Here is a 24,542-nt window from a genome sequence, read left to right as displayed (position 1 = left end):
CTCTCTCTCCACCATATGAATGATTTAATATGAAGGATGACACATTGGGTCATTGATCCAGATACTCCTTTGGTTAATATGGAATTGAGTCAAATTAGTCTTGGAGCACAATAATTTCATGTGTTAGATTTGTGTGAGGCTACCACCAAGAATATTTTCTGCTGAAATCTTAATAGTCATTTATCACTCACCCTTACCACACTCAAATATAGTGCTTACTATGGGCCACACACTGTACTGAATACCTTGTGTATATGAACTTTCTAGTTGTCATAACAACTTTATGGGACAAGTATAATTATTAGCCACATTTTACATACAAGGAAATGGAGGTTAAGTAAACTCAAGAACATGTGTAGGGGAGCCAGGATCCCAAAGTGGGCCACCTGGCTCCGTCTGTCATCTGAGCTTGCCGTATAGTTGTGTCAGTTTCTCCATCTGACTTTTGGCACATACCCAAGACCATTATTATTGTTTTTCCTTCTAGACCACTTGCTGACGGGGAAGGGCAAGTTCTGGAGAGTAGGAGTAGTGCTGAAACACAGGAAGGTGACAGAGAAGGGAGAACCTGCGGGAGTCCAGAGACAGATTTTTCTTACTTTTCATTGTTTTCTCTAGTCTTGGTGACACTGGCATTTATTAATGGACTGTATGATGTAACTAGTATATCTCAATGTCTTAGTACAAGGTCATGGGTCTCTATGCAGTCACTCAGGGGGTACAGAACCTCTCCGTTTTGTGGCATAGTCATATCCCATTTGTGGCTTCTAAGGTTTCCCATAGCAGAGAATGACAGGGATAGAGAATCTAATGGCTTTTTACACCTCCGAACAGGAGGTGACCCAAGTCTGTCACTCCACAGCCTGTGGGCTAGAATGGGTCTCATGGCCCCAGCCTAATACCAGTGAAATAAGAAGTGTGGGAAAGCATCCAGGTGCAGTGGTACACCTGTAATCCCAGCTACTGAGTCTGAGGCAGGAGTATTACAAGTTTGAGTCCAGCCTGGGCAACTTAGCAAGACCCTGTTTCAAAATAAAAAATAAAAAGGGCTGGGAATGTACTCAGTGGTAAAGTCCCCTAAGGTTAAATCTCTAGTATCACAAAACAAAACAAAAAGTTGGATATTAACTAAAAGCTGCTCACATTTTATATTTATTACTGTTTAAAAAAAGAAGCATGTATTCTCTACTCAGCATATTTGTGTGGTTCCATAGATCAGTTTGACTTGAAACACATACTGTGCAGAGAAAAGGAAATAATTTGCCAAAGAAAATCCAGCTGTTTATAGAGTAGGGCATTTTAGTTAAGGACTAGACAATGTTATTGATAAATGTAATTATGATGGCTGCTAGTATTTATTTTTTTTTAAATTTCAAATCTGTGGTAAAATTCCAGTTGAGCTGTGCTATTTTGCAGGCAGCAAACATGTTTTACATTGTCATCATGATGGCCATCGTCTTGCTGAGCTTTGGAGTGGCGCGCAAAGCCATCCTTTCGCCAAAGGAGCCTCCGTCTTGGAGCCTCGCTCGAGATGTTGTGTTTGAGCCATACTGGATGATGTATGGAGAAGTCTACGCTTCAGAGATAGATGGTACATAGGGGATTTGGCCAACATGCAGAAATTGAACCTTCAGAGATACTCAGTTAAAAAAAATAATCTGGAGAGTACTTATCTGAATCTAAGAAGTACATAAAGTTTGGCATTTTGCAAAGTTCAAGTGCTCAGTGTCTGGGGAGGGTTTTGGGACTGTGGTTGATCATCTCTCTTGCTCATTTACATTCTCCGTGTGTAGTTTGTTCAAGCCAGCCGACTTGCCCTCCGGGTGCTTTTCTTACTCCGTTCCTGCAAGCTGTCTACCTCTTCGTGCAATACATCATCATGGTGAACCTGTTGATTGCCTTCTTCAAGTAGGTGATTTTAATTATATTTGCTTGTTTTATTTAAATATAAGCTGGGGACAAGCATGTAGAGGAGATTTACTTGTATGTTGAGAATATTACCTCTGTTTTTGTGTTTCGTGTTTTATTTACTGTGGCTTTAAAGCATAGGCACGAAAATCCTGGTAGGAAGGAGCAGATCATGTGAGGCAATGAATCATTATCAATAGAGAGAAAGTGTACTGAGAGCATCCTGGGAAGAGATCTTGAGTTGTGATTAAGAGAGTCAGGTTCATGAAAGAGCAATAGTTTATGGGTCCTTAATTAAGGAGTTCTTAATGCACCTTTTACCCATGGGTTTCAGAATATCTCGTTCTGTCTTTTCTTCTCTCTTACTTTTCACTTTATCTACATCTCCTTTTTATGGATCATCTTTGTGTCTCTGCTTTTCCTTTATGTATGTATTTATTTATTGTGATCTTGTTCAGTTCCTGTATATCTTGATATTCCACTTTATATCTCTAGCCCAGCTCTTCTTATACTCCAGTCAGGTAGATTTAACTGTCCTCTTCCATCACTAGTCAGAAATGTAGTAGTTTCTTTTAAATTTAAACTGTCCAGACTCTTGATTCCTCTCTTTCTCAGTGTATACTTACTCTATTGCTATTGATTGCAAATCTGTGGGGAAGAACATGAGTTTCTTTTGGAACACCATCTTTTCAGCTGTTCAGAAGCCTGCTGGAGTCATTTTCAATGACTGTTGTTTTCTCTGTCTCTAAACTGTTAGAAACTGAGATTGAGTCAGCCCTTACCTGTTTGACCACCTCTCACTACCCTGCTCTTACCATAGAGCCTCCTCATTTAATTTTCTGCTTCAGTCTTTGGCTCCTCTATTCTGTTCTTAACACAGTAGCTCAATTAAAACCCCTTAAAAACATATGTCAGATGAGGTCACTCCTCTGCTCCAGACCCTTGAGTGGCTTCCAGTTTTCCTTTGAGCAAAAATCAAAATCCCTTCAATGACCCATATGGCCCATGTGATTTGGCTTCTGTTCTTCTCAAATCATCCTTCAACCCACTTTTCCTTTAACTCATTTCTGTTTTAGTCAGCTTGTTTGCCACAAAATACCTGACAAGAACAACTTAAAGAAAGGAAAGTTTATTTTGTCTTAATGGTTTCAGTGGTTCAGTACATGGTGGGCTGACTGAATACCTCTGGGCCCATGGTGAGGTAGAACATCATGGCAGAAAAGTGTGGAAGAGTAAAGCTGCTCTGTTCATGGTGGGCAGGAAACAGACAAATAAAGGGAAAGGGGCTTCAAGGAAGGCACCTCATACCAAATCATAGCATTCTGCAAACATACTGGCTGCTCTCAGGTTTTCAAACAACACAGATACATTCACACTTCTGTTCCCTCGGGAATGTTCCCCCAACACTTATACATGTGGCTCATTCCCTCATGCCCTGCTAGGCCTCACTTGAGCATTACAGTTCAAAGTTAAGCCCTCTTTACTCTTCCATATCCTTGGCATGTCTTGTGCCCCCCGCCTTTAATGTTCACATGTAATATAGACATAATCTAGTTTATGCTTTATTTATTTATCATGTTATTCTGTTATTCAGCTCCTCTACACCACAAAAAGAAATATTTTTTTCTAGATTTTTTTGCTCATGAATTTATCCCAAACACAGAAAAGAGCGTCTGCTTATTTAGTAGATGCTTTATGAATGAAAACATACTAGTGAAGCATTGGCAAAAGGCTGGTATTTTCTGAATGCCTCTTATATGCCAGGCACTCTGCTGGGTATTTGATTCATTGATTATCTCACTGAAGAAAGATAAGAAAAAGAAAATCAGTGCATGGAAGCTAAGTTAAAAAAAAAAGTAGAGAAGGTAGAGGGTGGAGGTAGGCAAAAATAAATCATATCTCCCCCAAAGTGAATGTTGGTTTTGCACCTGGGTATAGAGGACATATCTTCCCAATTGTAACAAGACTATGTGTTAACTGTCATCTCTCTTAGTCTGGCTGTTTTGACCATACTACATTTATTGATATTTAGGTATACTATAGCTATTTTTGGTATCTCATATAATATTAAAATAGGATGTAAGATTTTTGTTTCTCAAACATGTTGGGTGTCAGTGGGCACTGTGGCACACACCAGAAATCCCAGCAGCTCAGGTGGCTGAGACAGGAGGATTGTGAGTTCAAAGCCAGCCCCATCAACAATGAGGTGCTAAGCAACTCAGTGAAACCCTGTCTATAAATAAAATTATAACATAGGGCTGGGGATGTGGCTCTGAGGCCGAGTGCCCCTGAGTTCAATCCCTGGTACCCCGCACCCCCAGCTCCTGCCCTCCCCACCATATTGGGTATCAAAAGAGAGGCTGAGAAATCCTCACATGGACCTATATTCTAATTTTAGAGATGAACACACTGAGGACCAAACAAGATGACTGACCCCCAGATCAGACCACTTGTTCAGGGGCCCTTTAAGGCAATTATAGCAATTATTAAAGTATCTGAAATACACTATGAATGTCGCCATCTGCTGGTGGACAGGCAATAGTCATGTTTGGACCAACAATTTGTAATGGAGAGGTTCTCACCACTCAAATGAGTTTCTAATTCAGTAGTTCTGGAATGGGGCCTAAGGATTTTCAACTCTGGCATGTTCTCAGGTGATGAGATGCTGCTGGTTCAGTGGCTGCACTTTGAGATCCACTGTGCCAACCCAGCCACCTATGTGTGGGTTGTTCACTGGATGCATCCTATGAAACTTCTCCCATTATCTGATGTTGGCTTTTCCCAGGATAGTTCCAATTCCTTCTCCTTATCATTGCTCAAGTTTAGTTTGCCTGTGCTTTTATTTGCTAAATTGAGCCACTCTACTCAAATTTAACTCTGCTGTTAAATTTTGTTAGTTCAAGCAAAATGCTAAGGTGGATATTCCATCATACTCTCCCCCCAAATCATACACTTAAGTAATCAAAGCTCATATGTTGTTTTGAATAATTACCATTCACCATTATTTCCATCTTGAGTTTTATAATGTCAATATTTACTGTCTTCCTATTATAACTGATGTAATTTAAGGGAAAATCCAAAGTGACCTATAAAAAAGAGGTAGAAAAGGAGGATCAGAAAAATTGTACTCTAAAGAAAGAATCTAACTGCTGTTGTTTTGGGATCCCACATTAAAACCTTGTTCCTCTCTTTCTACAACTTACAGCAATGTGTACGTAGATATGAAATCCATTTCAAATAAGCTATGGAAATACAATCGCTATCGCTACATCATGACGTACCATGAGAAGCCCTGGCTGCCCCCACCTTTCATCCTGCTCAGCCACCTGGGCCTCCTCCTCCGCGGTCTGTGTTGTCACCGAGCTCCACATGATCAAGATGAGGGTGACGTTGGATTAAGTAAGTTTTTATTGGTGGGGCAGGAGGAAGGAAGAGAGTACAGGGTGGAGGTCCATGGTGAAGACACATTGGAGCACTGAGAATTAAAATCAAGGGCCCAGGATGAAAGACAGAGTTAATTAACAATAGACTGTCAGCGGGTGTACCTGGTGTAGATAAATACATTGACCTCGTTTGTGGCCCTTTGCCAAGATAAGTGATACGTTGAAAGAAAGGAACAGGTAGGGACAGAATCAGTGTTTGAATGTGGAAAAGCTTTCTGTTATCTGGAACCTGTGTTTTCCCTGCTGACCTGGTAGCTCACTGAAGAAACTCCTAGGGAGTCGTCACCTGATCCTTACTCATTTCCCTGTTATGGAAGGTGGAATTTAAATAGAAAGCCATTCCAGAAGGCCTTGGGGTCGAAGGAAAATACAGAAGCAAGGCTTTGCTTAACTGATTAACTAGAGTTCTGGGTCTCTGGTTCTGTCATCTGTGGAGGATGAAAGGAGTTCTGCAAGGGATATTTCTAATTTTTAAAAACTTCAATTCAGGATGCAGAAATATGGAATTATGGGTTCTCACTTTTTGTTCTTCTAGAGTGCAAATCTACATATTTGGACATTTTTCTAGTTCATCTTGTTTAATTGTTTAGTCTAATTAAATTCTTTTTTTCTTTTCATGGTGCTGGGGATTGAACCCAGGCCTTCCAGCATGTGTAAAAAGCACTCTATCACTGAACCACACCCTCTACCCTTCTTTGCCAAATCATGACTATGATATGACAGCCCACTCACTGTCCTAAGAGAACATTGTCCATTGTGCTGTACAGACCCTCTATGGTGCCTGTCAAAAAATCCCACAGTTGGTAGCAGGTCCATTTCTAGGTTAATTCCTACACATAGCAGTCAGTGACATAAAGTCACGATACTTTATCCCAATTCCTTAATCCAGAATACTTCTGAAAACTGAAAGTCTTAATTTTTTTAATAAACTGGGGAAAATTCATTTGGCCAGAAAAGGACCAGAAGAGGGAACTGCAGTATTATTATTCATTGATTTTATTGTAGAAATAGTAATGTTTTGATTTTGGGGAATGTTCTAGCCTGAACTAAGGAGTTCACATTATTTATAATGTATATACCATGTTACTTTTCTAAAACTAAAAAAGAAAAATTTTGAATTATATTGCAGATAAGGGATAGTGGACTATTTATATTAATAGGGGGCCATATTGTCCCCTACAATGTTATTATGGGGTTGAAAGGTCATCATACTCTTTTGCTAGTTGTAGTTGGTTCTGTGAAGTACTTTCTTCCTTCAAGAGTCACTTTGAAGATTTTTTAAAAAATTTCTTCCCAATAGATTTAGCTTTTAGAATGAAGCCAAGGCACAACTGAAATTAAGTTGGAGACTTATAATTATACTGTAAATTTTAGGCTTCTAATAGAGAGACATCTCAGGCATTGGCCACAGAACCACTGCAACCTAATAGGGTGTGAACCAGTGAAGAGATTCTGGAATTGGTTAGGCTTTGCCCAGACTTTCTGGTGTCCTATAAAAGAGGCTTTCCTGGGCTTACTGTTATCATGGCTTACAGGACAATTCCTTTAAAAAACTCAAGTAAACTTTTCAATTGAATGTGACTTTGATCCCGAGCTCTGGAACATTTTCATGGAGTTACTTCTGATTCTTTGTATGGAGGATAGAGACATTTACACACAGGGCAGCAGTGACACCTGGCGGATAGTCGTAGGAATGCTCCACATTTGCAAGGTGCATCCATCTCTGAAATTGCAATTTTAATAGTTTGCTTCTGGAGTCCACAGCAAAGACTCACCTCAGGACAGTTTTTTTTTAAAAATTTTCTATAGCCTGTATATTTATTATATAAGACTACATAACACGGAGATAAAATGAAAGATAAAAATGATATAGTCCCAAATATTAACATGGTTATTTCTGAGTGGTGCAATTAGGATTTTTTTTTTAACATTTGCTTATTTAGATTTCTTAAAGGCTCTGCAATCAGCATGTATTACCTCATATGAAAAGTTAGAGAAGTGAAAACTAACTATTCTTTCAGACTTCCTTCCTTCTGCTTCTACTATGTTCCTTTGCCATCTACAGGAAAGGCCTGTGAGAGTGTTATTTTTTTCTGAACCATTTACCTTCTTTCCCAGTTTTCACATAGTATGTGGTACATAGTAAAGGATTCTCTGTAAAAATCTCTTCTTTTTAGTTACACATGACAGTAGAATGTATTTTGTATATGTAATTTTATATATACATAGAGTATAACTTGCTCTGTTTAGGATACTACTCTTGTGTTTGTACATGATATGAGTTACCCTGGTTGCGTATGCAAATATAAGGCTAGGAAAGTTATGTCCTATTAATTATACTGTCTTTCCTAGTTCCCTGACCTCTCCCTTCCCTTTGTTTCCCTTTGTTTAATCCAATGGATTTCTGTTATTCCCCTTTCCAACCCTGCTTGTTTTGGGTTAGCATCACATATCAGAGAGAATATTTAGCCTTTGGTGTTTTGGGACTGGCTTATTTCACTTAGCATCAGATTCTCCACTTCCATCCATTTACCAGCAAATGCCATAATTTCATTCTTCTTTATGGCTGGGTAATATTCCATTGTGTATATATACCACATTTTATTTATTCGTTCATCTGTTGAAGGACACCTAGGTTGTTTCCATAGCTTGGCTATTGTGAGTTGAACTTCTATAAACATTGATGTGGCTGGGTCACTGTAGTATGCTGATTTTAAGTCCTTTGGGTATAGAACAAGGAGTAGGATAGCTGGGTCAAATGGTGGTTCCATTCCAAATTTTCTAAGGAATCTCCATACTGCTTTCCATAGTGGTTGTACCAATTTGAAGCCCCATCAACATTATCTGAGAGTACCTTTCTCCTCACATCTTGGCCAACATTTCTTATTACTTGTATTCTTGATAATTGTGATTTGGATGGTAGTGAGATGGAAGCTCAGTATACTTTTAATTTGCATTTCTCTAATTTCTAGAGATGTTGAAAATTTTTTCATTATTTTTTGTCCATTTGTATTTCTTCTTCTGTGAAGTGTTTGTTCAGTTCCTTTGCCCATTTATTGATTGGGTTATTTATTTTTCTGATGTTGAGTTTTTTGAGTTCTTTGTATATCCTGTATATACAGAAATCAATAAACATAATTCACCACATCAATAGACTTAAAGACAAGAATCACATGTTTATCTTAATAGATGTAGAAAAGCATTTGACAAAATTCAGCGTCCATTCATGCTCAAAACATTAGAAAAACAAGGAATAATAAGAACATATCTCCACCTGGTAAATGCCACATGTGCTAAACCCAATGCAAACATCATTCTCAATGGAGAAAATTTGAAAACATTCCCTCTAAAAACTGGAACAAGATAGGGATGCCATCCTTTACTACTCCTATTCAACATAGTCCTTGAAACTGTAGTCAGAGCAATTAGACAAAAGAAAGAAATTAAAGGGATATGAATAGGAAAAGAAGAGTTCAAACTATCCCTATTTGCCTATGACATGATTATATATTTAGAAAACTCTATTGGAAAGCTTCTAGAACTCATAAACAAATTTAGCAAAGTATCACAGTAGGAAATCAACTCCAACAAATCAATTGCATTTCTATACACCAATGGTATATTAGCTGAAAGAGAAATCGGGAAAACTATTCCCTTTATGATAGCCTCAAAGAAAAGTATTTGGGAATCAATCTAACTTCAGAGGTGAAAGACCTGTATAATGAAAACTACAGAACACCAAAGAAAGAAATTGAAGGAGATCTCAGAGAACGGAAAGATCTCCCATGTTCCTGGATAAGCAGAATTAATATTATTAAAATGGCCATACTACCAAAAGTGCTATGCAGATTTAATGCAATTCCTATTAAGATCCCAATGATCTTCTTCATAGAAATAGAAAAAGCAATCATGAAATTCATATGGAAAAATAAGAGACCCAGAATAGTTAAAGCAATCCTTAGCAAGAAGAGTGAAGCAGGTGGCATCACTATATCCCACCTTAAACTGTACTACAGAGCAATAGTAACAAAACCAGCATAGTATTGGCACCAAAATAGACTTGTAGACCAATGATACAGAATAGAGGACACAGAGACAAACCCACATAACTATAGTTATCTTATTTTAGATAAAAGTGCCAAAAACATGCATTGGAGAAAAGATAGCTTCTTCAACAAAAGATGCTGGGAAAACTGGAAATGCATACGCAACAAAATGAAATTAAACCCGTATCTCTTGCCATGCATAAAACTCAACTCAAAGTGCATCAAAGACCTAGGAATTAAACCAGAGACACTCCACCTAATAGAAGAAAAATTAGGCCCAAATCTCCATCATGTCGGATTAGACCTGGACTTCCTTAATAAGACTCCTATAGTGCAATAATTAAGATCAAGAATCAATAAATGGGATGGGCTCAAACTAAAAAGTTTCTTCTCAGCAAAAGAAACAATCAGTGAGCTGACTAAAGAGCCTACATTTTGGGAGCAAATTTTTTATCACATGCACATCAGATAGAGTACTAATCTCTAAGATAAAGAACTTAAAAATTTTAATACTCCCAAAACAAATAACCCAATCAATAAATGGGCCAAGGACCTGAAGACACATTTCTCAGATATACAATCAATCAACAAATATATGAAAAAATGTTCCACATCTCTAGCAATTAGAGAAATGCAAATCACATCAACTCTAAGATTTTATCTCACTCCAGTCAGAATGGCAGCTATAAAAAATACAAACAACAATAAGTGTTGGCAAGGATGTGGGGAAAAAGGCACACTCACACATTGCTGGTGGGACTGCAAATTGGTGCAGTCAATCTAGAAAGCAGTATGGAGATTCCTTGGAAAACTGGGAATGGGACCACCATTTGACCCACCTATCTCTCTCCTTGTTCTATTCCCAAAGGACTTAAAAACAGCATACTACAGGGACACAGCCACATCTGTGTTTATTGCAGTACAGTTCACAATAACTAAACTGTATAACTAACCTAGATACTCTTCAGTTGATGAATGGATAATGAAAATATGGCATATATACACAATGGAAAACTATTCAGCATTAAAAGAGAATAAAGTCATGGCATTTGCAGGTAAATGAATGGAGTTGGAGAATATAATGCTAAGTGAAGTTAGCCAATCCAAAAAAAAACAAATGCTGGATGTTTTTTCTGATTTAAGGATGCTGATTCATAATAGGATTGGGGTAAGGGGAGCATGGGTAGATTAGATGAACTCTAGATAGACCAAAGGGGAGAGAGGGGTAAGGAAGGAGAATGGAGGTAGGAACGACAGTGGAATGAGATAGACATAATTACCCTAAGTACATGTATGAAGACATGAATGGTGTGAATATACTTTGTGTACAACCAGAGATATGAAAAATTGTACTCTATATGTGTAATATGAATTGAATGCATTCTGATGTCATACGTAACAAATCAGAATAAAAATTGGAAAAAAAGAAAATATGTTCTCTATATAAATCATTTTCAAAGAATAAGTGAGAGAGAGACTCAGCCTGGTGTTTCCACCTCTTTCTTTTTAAAAATTTTTTTATTTGTTCTTTTTAGTTATGTATGACAATAGAATGTGTTTTGACATATTATACATACATGGAGTATAGTTTCTCATTCTTGTGGTTGTACATAATGTGGAGTTACAAATGGTCATGTATCCAGCTGCTTTTGTGTAGTACTTCTCCATTAATATTAAGAATACAATGTGACAATCTTTTATCATACAAGCTACATTGCTATCATTTTTATTTTTAAAAGCATTTGTTTGTTGATTTTTGTGGTGCTGGGGATTGAACCCAGGGGCTTGCCTATGCAAGGCATGTTCTCTACCCCTGAGCTACACACCCAACCTAGTTCTATCATTTTTAATACAAGTGAAAGAAAAATCTCATATCCTTTGTCCATTTTGTGTGTTGCTGTTGCAAAATACCTGAAACTATTTCTAAAGAAAAGAAATTTACAGTTGACTTTGTACTAGTTTGTACTTTAAGGCTCCCCTTTTATGCAGATTTTATTTTTGAAGATTTGCAACAATCTGAAAAACTTGAAGACATTTCTACACAGTAGAAATATCAAGAAAATGAAGAAAAAGTTATGTCATGAATACATAAAATAGGTATAGAAAATTGTCTATTTTATCACTACATTAAAATATACACAAAATATTACTAGTACAAATTATGCACAAAATTATATAAAAACTAAAATTTATAGAACAGTTATGGTGCCAGAGTAGTTATGGTACCATTTGCAATCAAGGAAATTTAAACAAATGTAAAGATGCAGCATTAGATCACAACTACATAACAGTAACTGTGCTATACACTATATTATTGTGATTATCTTATAGCCACCTACTCCTGTTGTGGTGAGCTCAAGTGTTTTAACTATTACTTTAAATGCATAAAACACTGATTATCACACGAGCAGTTCATCTTTCCAGTAAATTGCTTATCATAGTAAAAAGTGATCTCTCACAGTTCTTCCAAATTTTTTCACAATATATCATACAGAACACAAATTAATCATATATTTGGTAAGACTGTCAACTGCAGGCTATTAGTAGTTAGGTTTTTGGAAAGTCAAATGTTATATGTGGATTTTTGACTGCATGGGCCTCAGTGCCTCTAACCCTCGTTGTTGAAGGGTCATCTCTATTTAGTAGGTAGCTTTGGAGGCTGAAAATTCAAGATCAGGTGGCTCCATCTGGTTGGCCTTTCGTGAGGATCTTGTAACATGGTGGATGACATCATGTGGTGGGGATGCATGGAGGTGGTTAGGTACATGGAAAGACAGGAGGCAAGGGGTGGAGGTCCAGGCTTGTTCTAACTGGTCCTGTGAGATCTACATTAATCCCTTCCAAGGATGGTGCCCCATAGTTTGATCATCTCTCAAGGGTCTCACCACCTCAGCAACACTGCACTGGGCACCAGGCTTCCAGTACATGATCCTCTGGGAGACACACTCAAGCTGTATCCAAACCACAGCATACTCTGTATCAGCTTCCATTAAGGGAAAGAATAATCTTTTTTTACATATAAAATTTATCACCACAGAACTCTACCTGAGTAAGGAAGATCTGAAAAAACTCCATGATTTTGAAGAACAGTGTGTGGAGAAATATTTCCATGAGAAGATGGAAGGACTGAACTGTAGCTTTGAGGAAAGAATCCGAGTGACATCAGAAAGGTAAGGTGTTTATCTTTTTAAAAATTCCCAAAGCCTGATTCTATTAGAATATCTAAAAGAGTAGAAAGATCCACTTTTAAATCCCAGAAGTTTGAGTTCTCTATAATTTGAATCATTTATTAGCTCATGCAATTTATGTAATCAATGTGTATTTCCTGAGCATCTATTCTATCAGGTAATCTTCTAATTTCTAGGAATAAGTGGAGAATAAGAGACTATCCTCTTTGAGGACTTACATTCTAGTGTATGTATGTAGAGGGGGAGGGATGAAAGAAATGAAAGAAGTAGACAACAACAACAAAAAATGCAAGGAAACACAATTTAATATTAGTAAAAGAGCTATGAAGAAAAATGAAGCCGTTTAAGGGAATGGGAAATGATGGTGGTATGAGGTCTCGCAGAGTTGGGAGTGTTGGGTTGGACTGCTATAGATAGCCTTGTTCAGGAGGGTCACTGTGAGAAGCCCAAAGGAAATGAGAGGAGTGGGCCAGGCAGGACCACCTCATGGAACAATGAACTCCACCAAAAGAGCACAGATACAGCCACCTGGGTCCCCAGGGGTGGAGTGCAGTGTGGTTATGAAGAGGCATGGGGTCTCAGATAGGCAGCTCCCTGACCAGCAGTTGGGTGGTGGAGTTGCTGGCAGCCTGAGGAGTCCTGGAGACAGCGATTACAGACAACGTTTGTTACAAGTTTCACTGTGAAGGGAATCGAGATGGAATATAAGGACATGATGAGCTCCTGGTGTTTTGTTTCATGAGGAGAAAACAAAATAAATAAATATGGTCCTGGAAATGCACCATCAAGGGAGAAACTGCAGAAGCAAGGAGGAGGCAGTTTGCTGTAAGGAAGTCCCTGAGAAGCTGGGTTAATGGAGGACCCAGCTTTTCCCCCAGGAAAGGAAACAGGAGAGAATATGGCTGGTGCACCTGAAGAAGCAAACAGGGTGTGGGCACACAGCTCTTGAGGCAAGGCCATTGGCTGAGAGTACTTGTGGGTATGTGTATTTGGGGGAGAGGACGGTGCTCTTGGGAGACCATTCAAAGGTTTGAGGAAAAAGAGAGAGATGCCTTGGAGAAAGTGGATACTGAGAAACCTGATGGCCTCCAAGGCATTGCGGGTGTGTTACCAGTTGCAGGTGCCTGGCCTGTGTTAAGATGTGGAAGACTGTGTGTGACTGTATACATTTTTAAAAACAGAATTGCTCTTGTGTTCCTTCATTTAAAAAAAATATATAAGAAACTAGTTAGGTGTGGTGGTGCATGCCTTTAATCCCAGTGGCTCAGGAGGCTGAGGCAGGAGCTTTGCAAGTTCAAAGCCAGCCTCAGCAACTTAGTGAGGCCTTAGCAACTTAGCAAGACCCTGATAATAAAATATAAAAAAATTATATATAAAAAAATAAAAATATAATACAAAATAAAATATAAAAAAAGCTGGGGATGTAGCTCATTGGTAAAGCGTCCCAGGTTCAATCCCTGGTAGCAAAACAAAACAGAACACCACAAAACAATAACACCAATGAAACAAAATAAAATATACAAGAAACCGACTACAAAATGTTAAATCTAATTCTGCATATATTTTTCCATCTATTTTAGATAGACGTGAATTCTTAAATATAATTTTATTTAAAGCTGAATCATATTATGAACTTTCTAAATGGCTCACCACAGGCAAAAGTTCTATTTATATGATTCTATACTTTTCTATTGATACCATATTTATGTAAATGTGTTTATGTAGCTGATTGAACTTCAGGTCTTCAGAAGATGGGTCCCACAGCCTGGCCCAGGTAGTGGTGGTGGGAGAGAGTGAAGAAAAAATCAGAAAGGACAATTCGTGAGGCATGGTGGGGACTAGATGGAGCCAATGGAGAGGATGGGATCCAAGATCACTGACTCTGCGGTCTGTCACAGAGGTAGTCAGGTGAAAGGTGGCACCACCAAGATAGAGCATAACAGGGTATAGGGAAAAGCAGCTTAGATCTGTGGAGCTTGAGATTCTTGGGGCACATCCAGCTGAAGATGTCCAGGAGGCTTTGAATGAATGGATCTGAAGCCCTGGGGCAAGTTGGAATTGGACAAAGAGACCAGCCTCTTGGGAGAGTTAGTTGTAGGAGTCACGTGCTTGTTGTTGCAAACAAAAGGAATAAGGAAGTTCTAACTTAAAAACCTCATCCATTTTCCCTCTTGATGGGGTTGTTTTAACAGCACAAATTTTACACTGTCCTCCTTGCTGAGGTCATTTCTGGGGAGCACATAAATAAGGTGTGGGAAAGAGAGAAGAAAATTTTCTGAGGTAACTGAACCATAGTTTGAAGATCGAGAGAAAGGAGATTAGGGGCCCAGTCACGTCTGCCTACCTCTAAAGAAGATACCACCTACAACCTTCCAGAATGAAATAAGTTATGAACGTGGAACGAGAGCGTGCATTAGGGCCGTGTGCTGTCTTGCACACCTTATGTGGAACACCAACTTCTGTGATGACCTCAGTCATGCAAACTAGCTTTTCTTTTTCTTTCTGTTCTGTGGAATAATATTTTTCATATTAAGCATGTTTCATGCATTATATTTGGGAAATCCTGGGGTTCCTAAAAAATGTAAAAACTCTGTCATAATGTGCATTGTGACTTAACTGTAGACTTGTAGCTTGAACACCTCTCATCATTATTTGACCACAAAACCTTATTGAGGAACATCCGTGAACAACTCCCCAGCATGGGAAGAGTTGGGGACCCTAGGACCTGCAAAGAAACTTGCCTAGATCCTGAATGGGTCTCTGAGTAGTTCTATATTGAATGCTCTGGCAATGGAGTTGCATTGTCTGAATTTGATGCCCAACCCTGTGACTCTGGATATGTGAACCAACCTCTTTTCCGTGAAAGGGATAATAGTCCCACCCACCTCATAGAGTTGTTATGAGGATGAAATGAAATAGTACGTGCAGAACCTTATAAAATGCTTGGCACCTGGTGAGCATGCGGTAGAAATTATGATTATTATGATTATAATTATACTTGTTATTATCTCATTTTAAAATATCCTGTCCAAAGGCCCACAATAAAAGTTACCATCCTCATCTTTCCTTCACACTCAGACTTTGCAAAGAGGAATCTTTGTGATAAGAATTTATTTTATGTGTCAGAATGACTGAAAGGCTAGATTAAATTAATGTAGTTGGTGGTCCAGGATTATAATTAAAATATGTTTCACAGGACATTGTGCTTTAGGAAATAAGTACCTGTAAAAGCAAGAAGACCCGATTTGAGGTGACCAGGTTATTTGTCTAACAGGTTTCTATTGTAGCCTGCTACCTGTTGCTGTGAATAGTTGCTGGTTTCTATTGTATCCATTTGATGTAGCTGCAGCTAATGGAACTTAATGAGTCTCCATTACTGCTATTCAGACTGTACTGTTTTTGAATTAGATGAAACAGTGTGCTGGGTGGGAAGGCTCCAATTAAATATATTTGGAAGGGAATATACATACACTTTGTGATCATCCTTGCCAATTCTAACTTTGCAGGTTCCAGAAGGTCAGGAAGCATTTATTTAGCCACTATTGAGTTATAGAAGTTGAATTCTATAGCAAAAGCAAGAAAGAGAGGGTTCTAACCACATAGAATACAATAAGAATGGAAGAGACCACCTGCTTGATTCTCTAATTCTTTTCTTCGAAGCTCCCAGGAAGAAGAGGGTCTTTCAATCCCTGTGCCTTGAGATGTGTTCTAGAGGTAGGGAGTCTAACGCTATTTTGGGACTTTCTTGCTACAGCTGAGCGTTTAAACTCCCCCATGGAGTGATCTCTGCTTCTCCCTGTCCCACATAAGACTGAGGATCATTTTTTTTTCAATAACTGCAGATGGTCATATGAGCTGTGAAGCTGTTGGATATATTTCCTTCCTTGCTGTTTTTTACTTTAATTTGTTTATCAAAGATTTTCATCATTGAGAATTTGGAACTGTATCCCTCGTCCCTACCCTCAAATAAAAGAACAAAATGAGGGAAGAAGACAAAGAAAAAACACTGTCAATAAGCCAGAGCTCTCTGTAAAAACTTTGGCCCCTTTCCCTTTAAATCTTCTAATATATTTTCAGTTAAGATTACGCCATATTGTTTTCTATTTATTTCCCTCCATATCAAAAATCTGTTCTGCAAGTAATTAAATATTCTTTGTAAATATGTTTTAGCTTTTATTATTCCTTTACTTATAAAATTTCATGCCAAATTTAAAAACACACAATGTAGAATATAACAGACATCTACAGCCCGGCCCCTGCCATTAGAAACAGGTAAACAATTATAGATGTCAACATCCGTAAGTGTGATTTTTAATGGCTACATAATATGCTATCTCATAATGTAATGAGTATTTGTGTGCTTTAGCATCGTGAAATTATAGCCTTTTTATAGATATTGTATCTCAATATTGGTTTGTCACTATTGAGTTGTTTTAATTTGCTAAGTTAAAACAAATGTTGTTACAGTGTAGATAAAGTCATTGTCATCTTAATTTTCATCTCTGATTTCCTAGTGAGGTTGATTATTTCATCATATTTTCTAACTTTTGCATTTTATACTTGGTAAATTATTTATTCATATTATTTGGAGTCTTTGTATTTTTCCTTCAATGATTTGCAAATGTTTTGACTTATTGGAGGATATGAATGCCTTTATCATATTTGTTAGAATATCAATTTTCAAATTTATTTTTGCTTTAAAAATTTTTTGGGGGGTGGTATCAGGGGTTGAACTCAGGGACACTCAACCATTGAGCCACATCTCCAGCCCTATTTTTTATTTTATTTAGAGACAGGGTCTCACTGAGTTGCTTAGCACCTTGCTTTTGCTGAGGCTGGGTTTGAACTTGCAATTCTCCTGCCTCAGCCTCCTGTGCCCCTGCGATTATAGGCTTGCACCACCGTGCCCCACTCATTTTTGCTTTAAAATTTTGTATGTTATTTTCACATCTAAGTTTCTTTTATGTAATCAAATTAGATATATTTTTAAAGTTTATTTTATTGATTGTTAAGCTTTGATAACTGTATTAGTTTCCTAGGGCTGCTGTAGGAAAGCACCAAAAACTTGTTGTTTTACATCAACAGAAATTTATTGTCTGACATTTCTAGAAGCTAGAAGTCCAAAATGAAGATGTGGTAGGACCATGCTCTCTCTAATGTCTTAGGAAAGAGTCCCTCCTTGCCTCAGTTTCTGGTGTTTCTGGATGATGCTTTGTGTGTATTGCATCACTCTGGTTATAGCCATCTTCTCCCCATGTGCCTCCACCTCCTTTTCCCTCTGTGTGTGTGTGTGTGTGTGTGTCTGCCAGGATTTCATATATATATATGTTGTAGATGGACACAATACTTTTATTTCTTTTATTTATTTTTATGTGGTGCTGAGGATCGAACCCAGTGCCTCACGTATGCTAGGTAAGTGCTCTACCAATGAGCTACAACTCCAACCCAGGATTTACCCTTTTTATGTGGACATCAGCTATATTGCATGAGGGTGCAGCCTAATGGCCTCATTTTAACTTGATCACCTCTCTAAGGATCCTGTGTCAAAATAAGAGTTTCGTGCTAGGGTATAGGGGTTAAGACTTCAACATACCTTTTTTTTGGAGGGTGGGGGGGTCACAAAATGAAACTCCATAAGAGATATTTACAGAGACATATACAGATAAATATTGACCAACAGTTTCTTCTTTCTTTCTCTCCCTTTTTTGAAATTGTTATACTTAATATAACTTACTTTTTTCTTTCATAACTGAGACACGTTGTGCTGCTTTTTATATGAATCAGTGGCTAAACATCATAATTTTACATTAAATTATTCCAAATAATCTAAAAAATTCGCCTCATACTTTTTCTCAGTGTAGGTATCCTAAAATGAATTCTGTTTGGAACTTGGAAAGTCTGTTTTAACATACAGTTGGAGTTTTTTCTTTTTCTTTTTCTTTTTGCCCCTAGTTATTTTTCTTTCTCTAGTTCCACATCTGATTATTGATTTGGTTTCTTTCTGCAGATTTCCCATCAAAATTGCACAGTGATTGCCCATGGGAGATGCATGTTTATCATGTAAATTAATGAATATATTAGTGAATAAAAATGGAGTGCTTGATCAGATAATTGCAGAGATCACTAGCAGGAACCTGGAAATGTGGTTCTGAAATATTAGAAAGAGATCAGAGATAAAAATGCAAATGTGAAGTTTTTCCTTATTGGGGTCATAGTAGGAATACTAGGAGTGGTGTAATCATCTGGGCTGAGAGAGAAGACAGTGAAAGGCAGATTTAACTTAGGGAAGCAGCTAAGGTTTAGCAATCTCCTAAGGATGGGAGTAAGAGAGGAAGAAAGCAAGAAAAATTTCCACTGGTTTAATGTGTTTATTGTTTTTTTTTCTTCACCTCCATTAGGGTTACAGAGATGTACTTCCAACTGAAAGAAATGAATGAAAAGGTGTCTTTTATAAAGGACTCCTTACTGTCTTTGGACAGCCAAGTGGGACACCTACAGGACCTCTCTGCCCTGACGGTGGATACTCTAAAGGTTCTTTCTGCTGTGGACACTTTGCAAGAGGATGAGGCTCTCTTGACCAGCAGAAAGCATTGCACTCGCAGAAAACTTCCCCACAGCTGGAACAATGTCATCTGTGCAGAGCTTCTGGGCAGCATGGAGATCCCTGGAGAGAAGAAATACCAGTATTATAGCATGCCCCCTTCCTTGCTGCGGAGCCTAGCTAGAAGCCAACAACCCCCAAGAGTGCAGAGAGGCACTCTTTTTGATATTAAAGACAGTCAGAGAGAGGCCTCTAATGTAAGGGATGACCAGGAAGAGCAAGAAACAGAAAAAAGTATAGTTGCTTCTGGAGTATCCCCTGATAGGCAAGCGTACTCCAAGTATGGCCAATTTCTCCAGGTCCCTTCTTATCTAAAGCAACTTCCTTTTTCTGCAGAAGCTGTCTTGCCTCTGTCCAAACCAGCTGTGGAAGGAGATGCAGATATGCTGGCAACTGAACAGGTCCCTCAGAATGAGGTCCCTGTTCATCTGACTTGGCAGACCCCAGCTGTCTCAAGCCAGGCAGCAGAGGCTGAACCCAAAGGGCAGATTGAGCCAATTGCTCAGATACCAGCCAGACAAGCCAAGGCCCAGCAAGTTCCGCCCACTTTGAGTTGCACACCTGCACCCACGTCGATGGCCTCTCTTCCTTCCCAAGCCAAGAGCATGCAAGCTGGAGGTGGATATGTAAACTGGGCATTTTCAGAAGGTGATGAAACTGGTGTGTTTAGCTTCAAGAAAAAATGGCACACCTGCTTGCCCTCCACTTGTACTAGTGACTCTGCTCAGAGTGAACAATGCAGGATCCAGATCCCAGGCAGATCCCTGTCTGATAACTCAACCAGATGGACCCGGAGCTGTGACTGCTCAGAAGTGGTGGGACCATGGCTGCAGCCAAACACATCCTTTTGGATCAATCCCCTCCGCAGAGACAGACCCTTCAGGAGTCATAGTTTTAGATTCCATAAGGAGGAGAAACTGATGAAGATCTATAGGATTAAAAGTAAGGAGGAAACGTTAAAAAAAATAGTCTTGCCAGGTGTGGTAGCGTACACCTGTAATCCCAGCAGCTCGGGAGGCTGAGGCAGGAGGATCACAAGTTCAGAGCCAAGCCTCAGCAACATCAAGGTGTTAAGCAACTCAGCGAGACCCTGTCTCTAAACAAAAATCAAAATAGGGCTGGGGATGTGGCTCAGTGGTCAAGTGCCCCTGAGTTCAATCCCTGGTACTAAAAAAAAAAAAAAGTTTTAAGTTCTTTACATTGCTGCCAGCTTTTAAAAACTCTATGACTCTTGAATGCATTATCAACTCTTTGTGTAAAACAAATAGTCCCCTCCCCATGGTCTGTTAACTTTCTCATGAAAACCAATTTCCTTACAGGCCATTCACGAACCTCAGAGATAGGGTCAGTGTGGGCCAAAGCAAAGATGTTAACCAAGGACAGGAGACTGTCAAAGAAAAAGAAGAAAACTCAAGGACTGCAGGTGCCAGTAAGTGTATTCTGTAATTTAGGTTTTTGAACAATTGAAACAATGGCCTATCTTACCTTGGTTTTTCTTTTATTGTAAAATGTCATATACATAAAATAGCATTGTACTGAAAAGAATGAAAATATGCGTTATCAGAATGAGTATATAATGATTTATGTATCTGCTCATGGGTTGAAAAACATTGAGTTGTTTTCATTTTTTGGCTATTACAAAATAGGCCGGCACGTACATTTGTGTACATATCTTTTTGCAGACATATATATTTTTGCTTCCCTTTGGCAAATATTTAGGAATGTCAGTTATGGTGTTTAATTTTTTTATGGTACTGGGGATTGAGTTCAGGGGAATTCCACCACTAAGTCACATCCTTAGCCCCTTTTATTTTATTTTGAGATGAGGTCTCACTAAGTTTTGCCCTGGTTGGCCTCAAACTTGTGATCCTCCTGCCTCACCACCTGAATAGCGAGGATTATAGACTTGCACCCCCATACCTGGCCTGATGTTTTAATTTTTACAGAAACTTCCAAACTGATTGTAACATTTTATATGTCCATCTGTAGTTTTTGAGCATTATTAGTTATTTTTCATCCTTACCAGTCTTTAATATGCAGTCTTTATTTTAGTTATGTTAGTGGGTGTGTAGTGATATCTCATGGTTGTTTCCTTTGTATTTCTGTAGTGGCTAATGCTGTTAGGAATTATTTCATGTGTTTATTTGCTACATCTATGTTTTTTTGGTGTGACATCTGTTCACATCTTTTGCACATTTTTGAAGTTGGGTTGTTTTCTTATTATAAAGTTGCAAGTTTTTTTTGGCACTGGACACAGTGGTACACACCAGTAATCCCAGGTACTGGGGAGCCTGAGTCAGGAGAATCACAAGTTTGAAGCCAGTTTCAGCAATTTAGTGAAGCCCTATGCAACTTAGCAAGACCCAGTCTCAAAATAAAGAATAAAAAGAGCTGGAGATGTTGCTCAGTGGTAAAGTGCCTCTGGGTTCAATTCCTAGGTCCAAAGAAGAAGAAGTAGTAGCTTGGCTGTTTTATGTTCTTGGAATTTTCATATAAATTTACAATCAACTTGTCAATTTTTACAGAGAAACCTGCTAAGATAGTGAATGGACTTGCTATGAGTCTATCAGACAGTTGGAGGAAACCTGATGTTTTAACAATAACAAGATCCATGAACATGGTTTATCTACCCATTTAGATTTTTCATTTCTGTAATTTTTTGTAGTTTTCAGTGTACAGGTCTTGCACATCTTTTGATACACATATCTCTAAATATTTCATATTTTAAAATTTTATTTAACAGTTATTTAAAATTTTTAATTTATGATTTCTTGTTTCTATCATATAGAAATATATGTTTATATCTTGTTTTTTTATTCCACATTCTTGCTAAACTCACTTATTTGAGTAAGTTTTTTATAGCTTTTGAGAATTTTTTAAAAATATGAATGACCATATCATCTGCAGATTTAGTTTTACTTTGCCCTTTCAAATCTGGATGTGTTTTCTTTCTTTTTCTTGTTTGATTATGCTGGCCAGAACCTCCAGTACCATATTGAAGAGAAGTGGTGACAAATCATATTTTTTCCTTATTTCTGCTCCCAGAGGGAAAGCATTTAGTCTTTTACCATTAAATATGATATTAACTGTGGGTTTTTATATAGATGCCTTTTATTGGTTGAAAATCTCCCCTTCTTTCCTATTTTTCTGAGAATCTTTGTCATTAATGAATGTTGGCATTTGTCAAGTGCTTTTCTTGCATAAACTTAAATGATTAGATGGTTTTCCTTTGCACTGTGGATTATATTAATTAATTTTATCATGTTTGAGTAAATGTTTAGGATATTAAATTAACCTTGCTTGGATGAACCCCACTTGGCCATGTATCTAGTTTTACATACTTATCATTTTGCTAAAATTTTGATACTTTTTTTTTTTTTTTGGTATCTGTCTTCTTGAGGGATGTTTGTCTTGGTTGTAATATCTTTGTCTGGCTTTGGTATCAGTGATATCACCCATGGTGAAAATCAATCAGTGCCCAGTTCCATTTCCCTAGATGTTAACACCTGAGAAATGCTGAGGCAAGTATAGAAAGCAAGTTTTGGTTAAAGGATAGCACAGAGACAGTCTTCTCCGTAGAGAAGGGGTCACAGAGTTGGGTATCCAAAGAAGTAGGGGTGTCCTGCCCCTTTTATACATTTTAGAATTCCTTTGTTCTCATGGTCTCTCCTTGTCCCCTTATCTTGTCTCTTTCCTCTCCCATCCTACTTAGGAGACAAGTGACCCAAAAGGTAGGCCAACAGGTTGAGTGATCCAGGCAGGAAGGTAGCAGCCCAGGAGGCATTAATTAACAGCTCCCTGTAGGGAGGAACAATCTCTGGGGCAGGTTACCTTAGCAACAGGTTGGAGGAGGGTGGGGAAAGGGCTTTGGAGATATCAGCATTAGATTTATTTCCTTTCCAACCAGCCCCCATCTTCTTAATCAGACCCAATTACTTATTATCTACCTGGACTACCTTTTTCCTTGGCTTCATCAGGATGGTGCTGGGTTTATTAACTGAGTTGGGAAATATGCTTTTGGTTTCTTGGGTGAGTTTACAAAAAAATAATATTCTGTCAACCTTAAGTATTTAGTAAACTGAACCAGTAAAACCATTATTGTGGGAAAGTTTTTAGTTACAAATTCTTTTTTTTTTTTTTTTCTTTTCTGTTTGATACTGGGGATGGAACCCATGAATGCTCTACCACTGAGCAACATCTCTAGTCCTTTTTATTTTCATTTTGAGATAAAGGATCTTACTAAGTTGTTGAGGATTTCGCGAAATTGCTGAGGCTGGTCTCTAACTTGCAATCCTCTTGCAATCCTCCTGCCTTGGCTATAATTTGTGATCCTACTGCCTTAGCTACCTGAGTTGCTGGGATTATAGGTGTGCACCACCACATCTAGTTTAACTACAAATTCAATTTCTGTAGTAGTTATAGGGCTATATATGTCATCAAAGTCTGCCTGAGTGAGCTTTTCTTTGTTCATTTCAAGGAGTTTGTCAATTTCCTTTACATAGTTAATTGGCATAATATGGTTTACAACATTCTCTTACTGTTCTCTTATAGCCTGTGGGACCTGCACGGACATTGCTTCTTCCATTCCTAACATTTACAATATGTTTTTCCCTTTGTTTCATAATCAACCTGACTACAGATTTTCTATTTTATTGATCTTCTTGAAACAACAACAACAACAACAACAAAACAAAACAAAAAGCTCTTTTATTGATTTTTCTCTGATTTTTATTCCACTGATTTCTCTCTTTAGTACTTCCTTTGCTCCATTTACTTTGAATTTAACTTGCTCTTCTCTTTCTAGGTTGTTAAGGTAGAAATTTTGGTCACTGATTGAGACTTTCTTCTTTTTTAATATAGGCATTTAGTGCTATAAAATTCTATCTGATCAGTGATTCAGCTCTATCCTAAAAATTCTGATGTATTGTTTTCATTTTTGTTCAGTGAATCTGAATTACCAATTCTGTAAGCATTCATCTTTTATGGTCTCCATATCTTGCTTCATTTTTCTTTTTTACACTTATTTTTGCAAATAATAATCCAAGTGCATTTGAAGAAACACCTCAGCCCCGTGAGTAAAGACATAGGTATTGAGACAATTAGGCAAGACCACCTTTTAGAGCAGAGATTAGCTTGAGGAGGAAAATTACTCTTTCAGAGAAAATGCCTTGAGTTGCTGGAACCCTGTGAAATATGCATTTAAGTGGGTGTTTTTTTTTTAAATAGTTCAAATAGCTAGAGTTCAACTAGGAATTACACTGAGCTCCAAATACACAAGGTTACATTAATTTATTGCTTTGTAGTTTGCCATTGTGTCCCATTTGTTCTTTGTTCCTGGTAAGTATAGAGGACAGCC

The 24,542-nt window shown here is 38.0% G+C and overlaps 1 protein-coding gene across 2 annotated transcripts in view; it reads left to right on the top strand.

Annotated features, from left to right (window-relative positions):
• Positions 1-24,542, top strand: part of TRPM6 (transient receptor potential cation channel subfamily M member 6) — a gene marked incomplete at both ends in the record, with an annotated part of 135,088 nt that overhangs the window by 82,361 nt on the left and 28,185 nt on the right. For both annotated transcript variants that reach the window (XM_081262351.1, XM_081262350.1), the window contains 6 exons: positions 1,417-1,591; positions 1,794-1,908; positions 5,114-5,307; positions 12,435-12,567; positions 18,984-20,128; positions 20,506-20,615. In XM_081262351.1, coding sequence (XP_081118477.1) covers positions 1,417-1,591; positions 1,794-1,908; positions 5,114-5,307; positions 12,435-12,567; positions 18,984-20,128; positions 20,506-20,615 — 1,872 coding nt within the window. The remainder of the gene's footprint in view (positions 1-1,416; positions 1,592-1,793; positions 1,909-5,113; positions 5,308-12,434; positions 12,568-18,983; positions 20,129-20,505; positions 20,616-24,542) is intronic.

The sequence above is a fragment of the Spermophilus citellus genome (assembly GCF_964194105.1).
Source record: "Spermophilus citellus genome assembly, chromosome: 2".
NCBI classification, from domain to species: Eukaryota; Metazoa; Chordata; class Mammalia; order Rodentia; family Sciuridae; genus Spermophilus; species Spermophilus citellus.
This window is presented reverse-complemented; position numbering and strand designations above follow the sequence as displayed.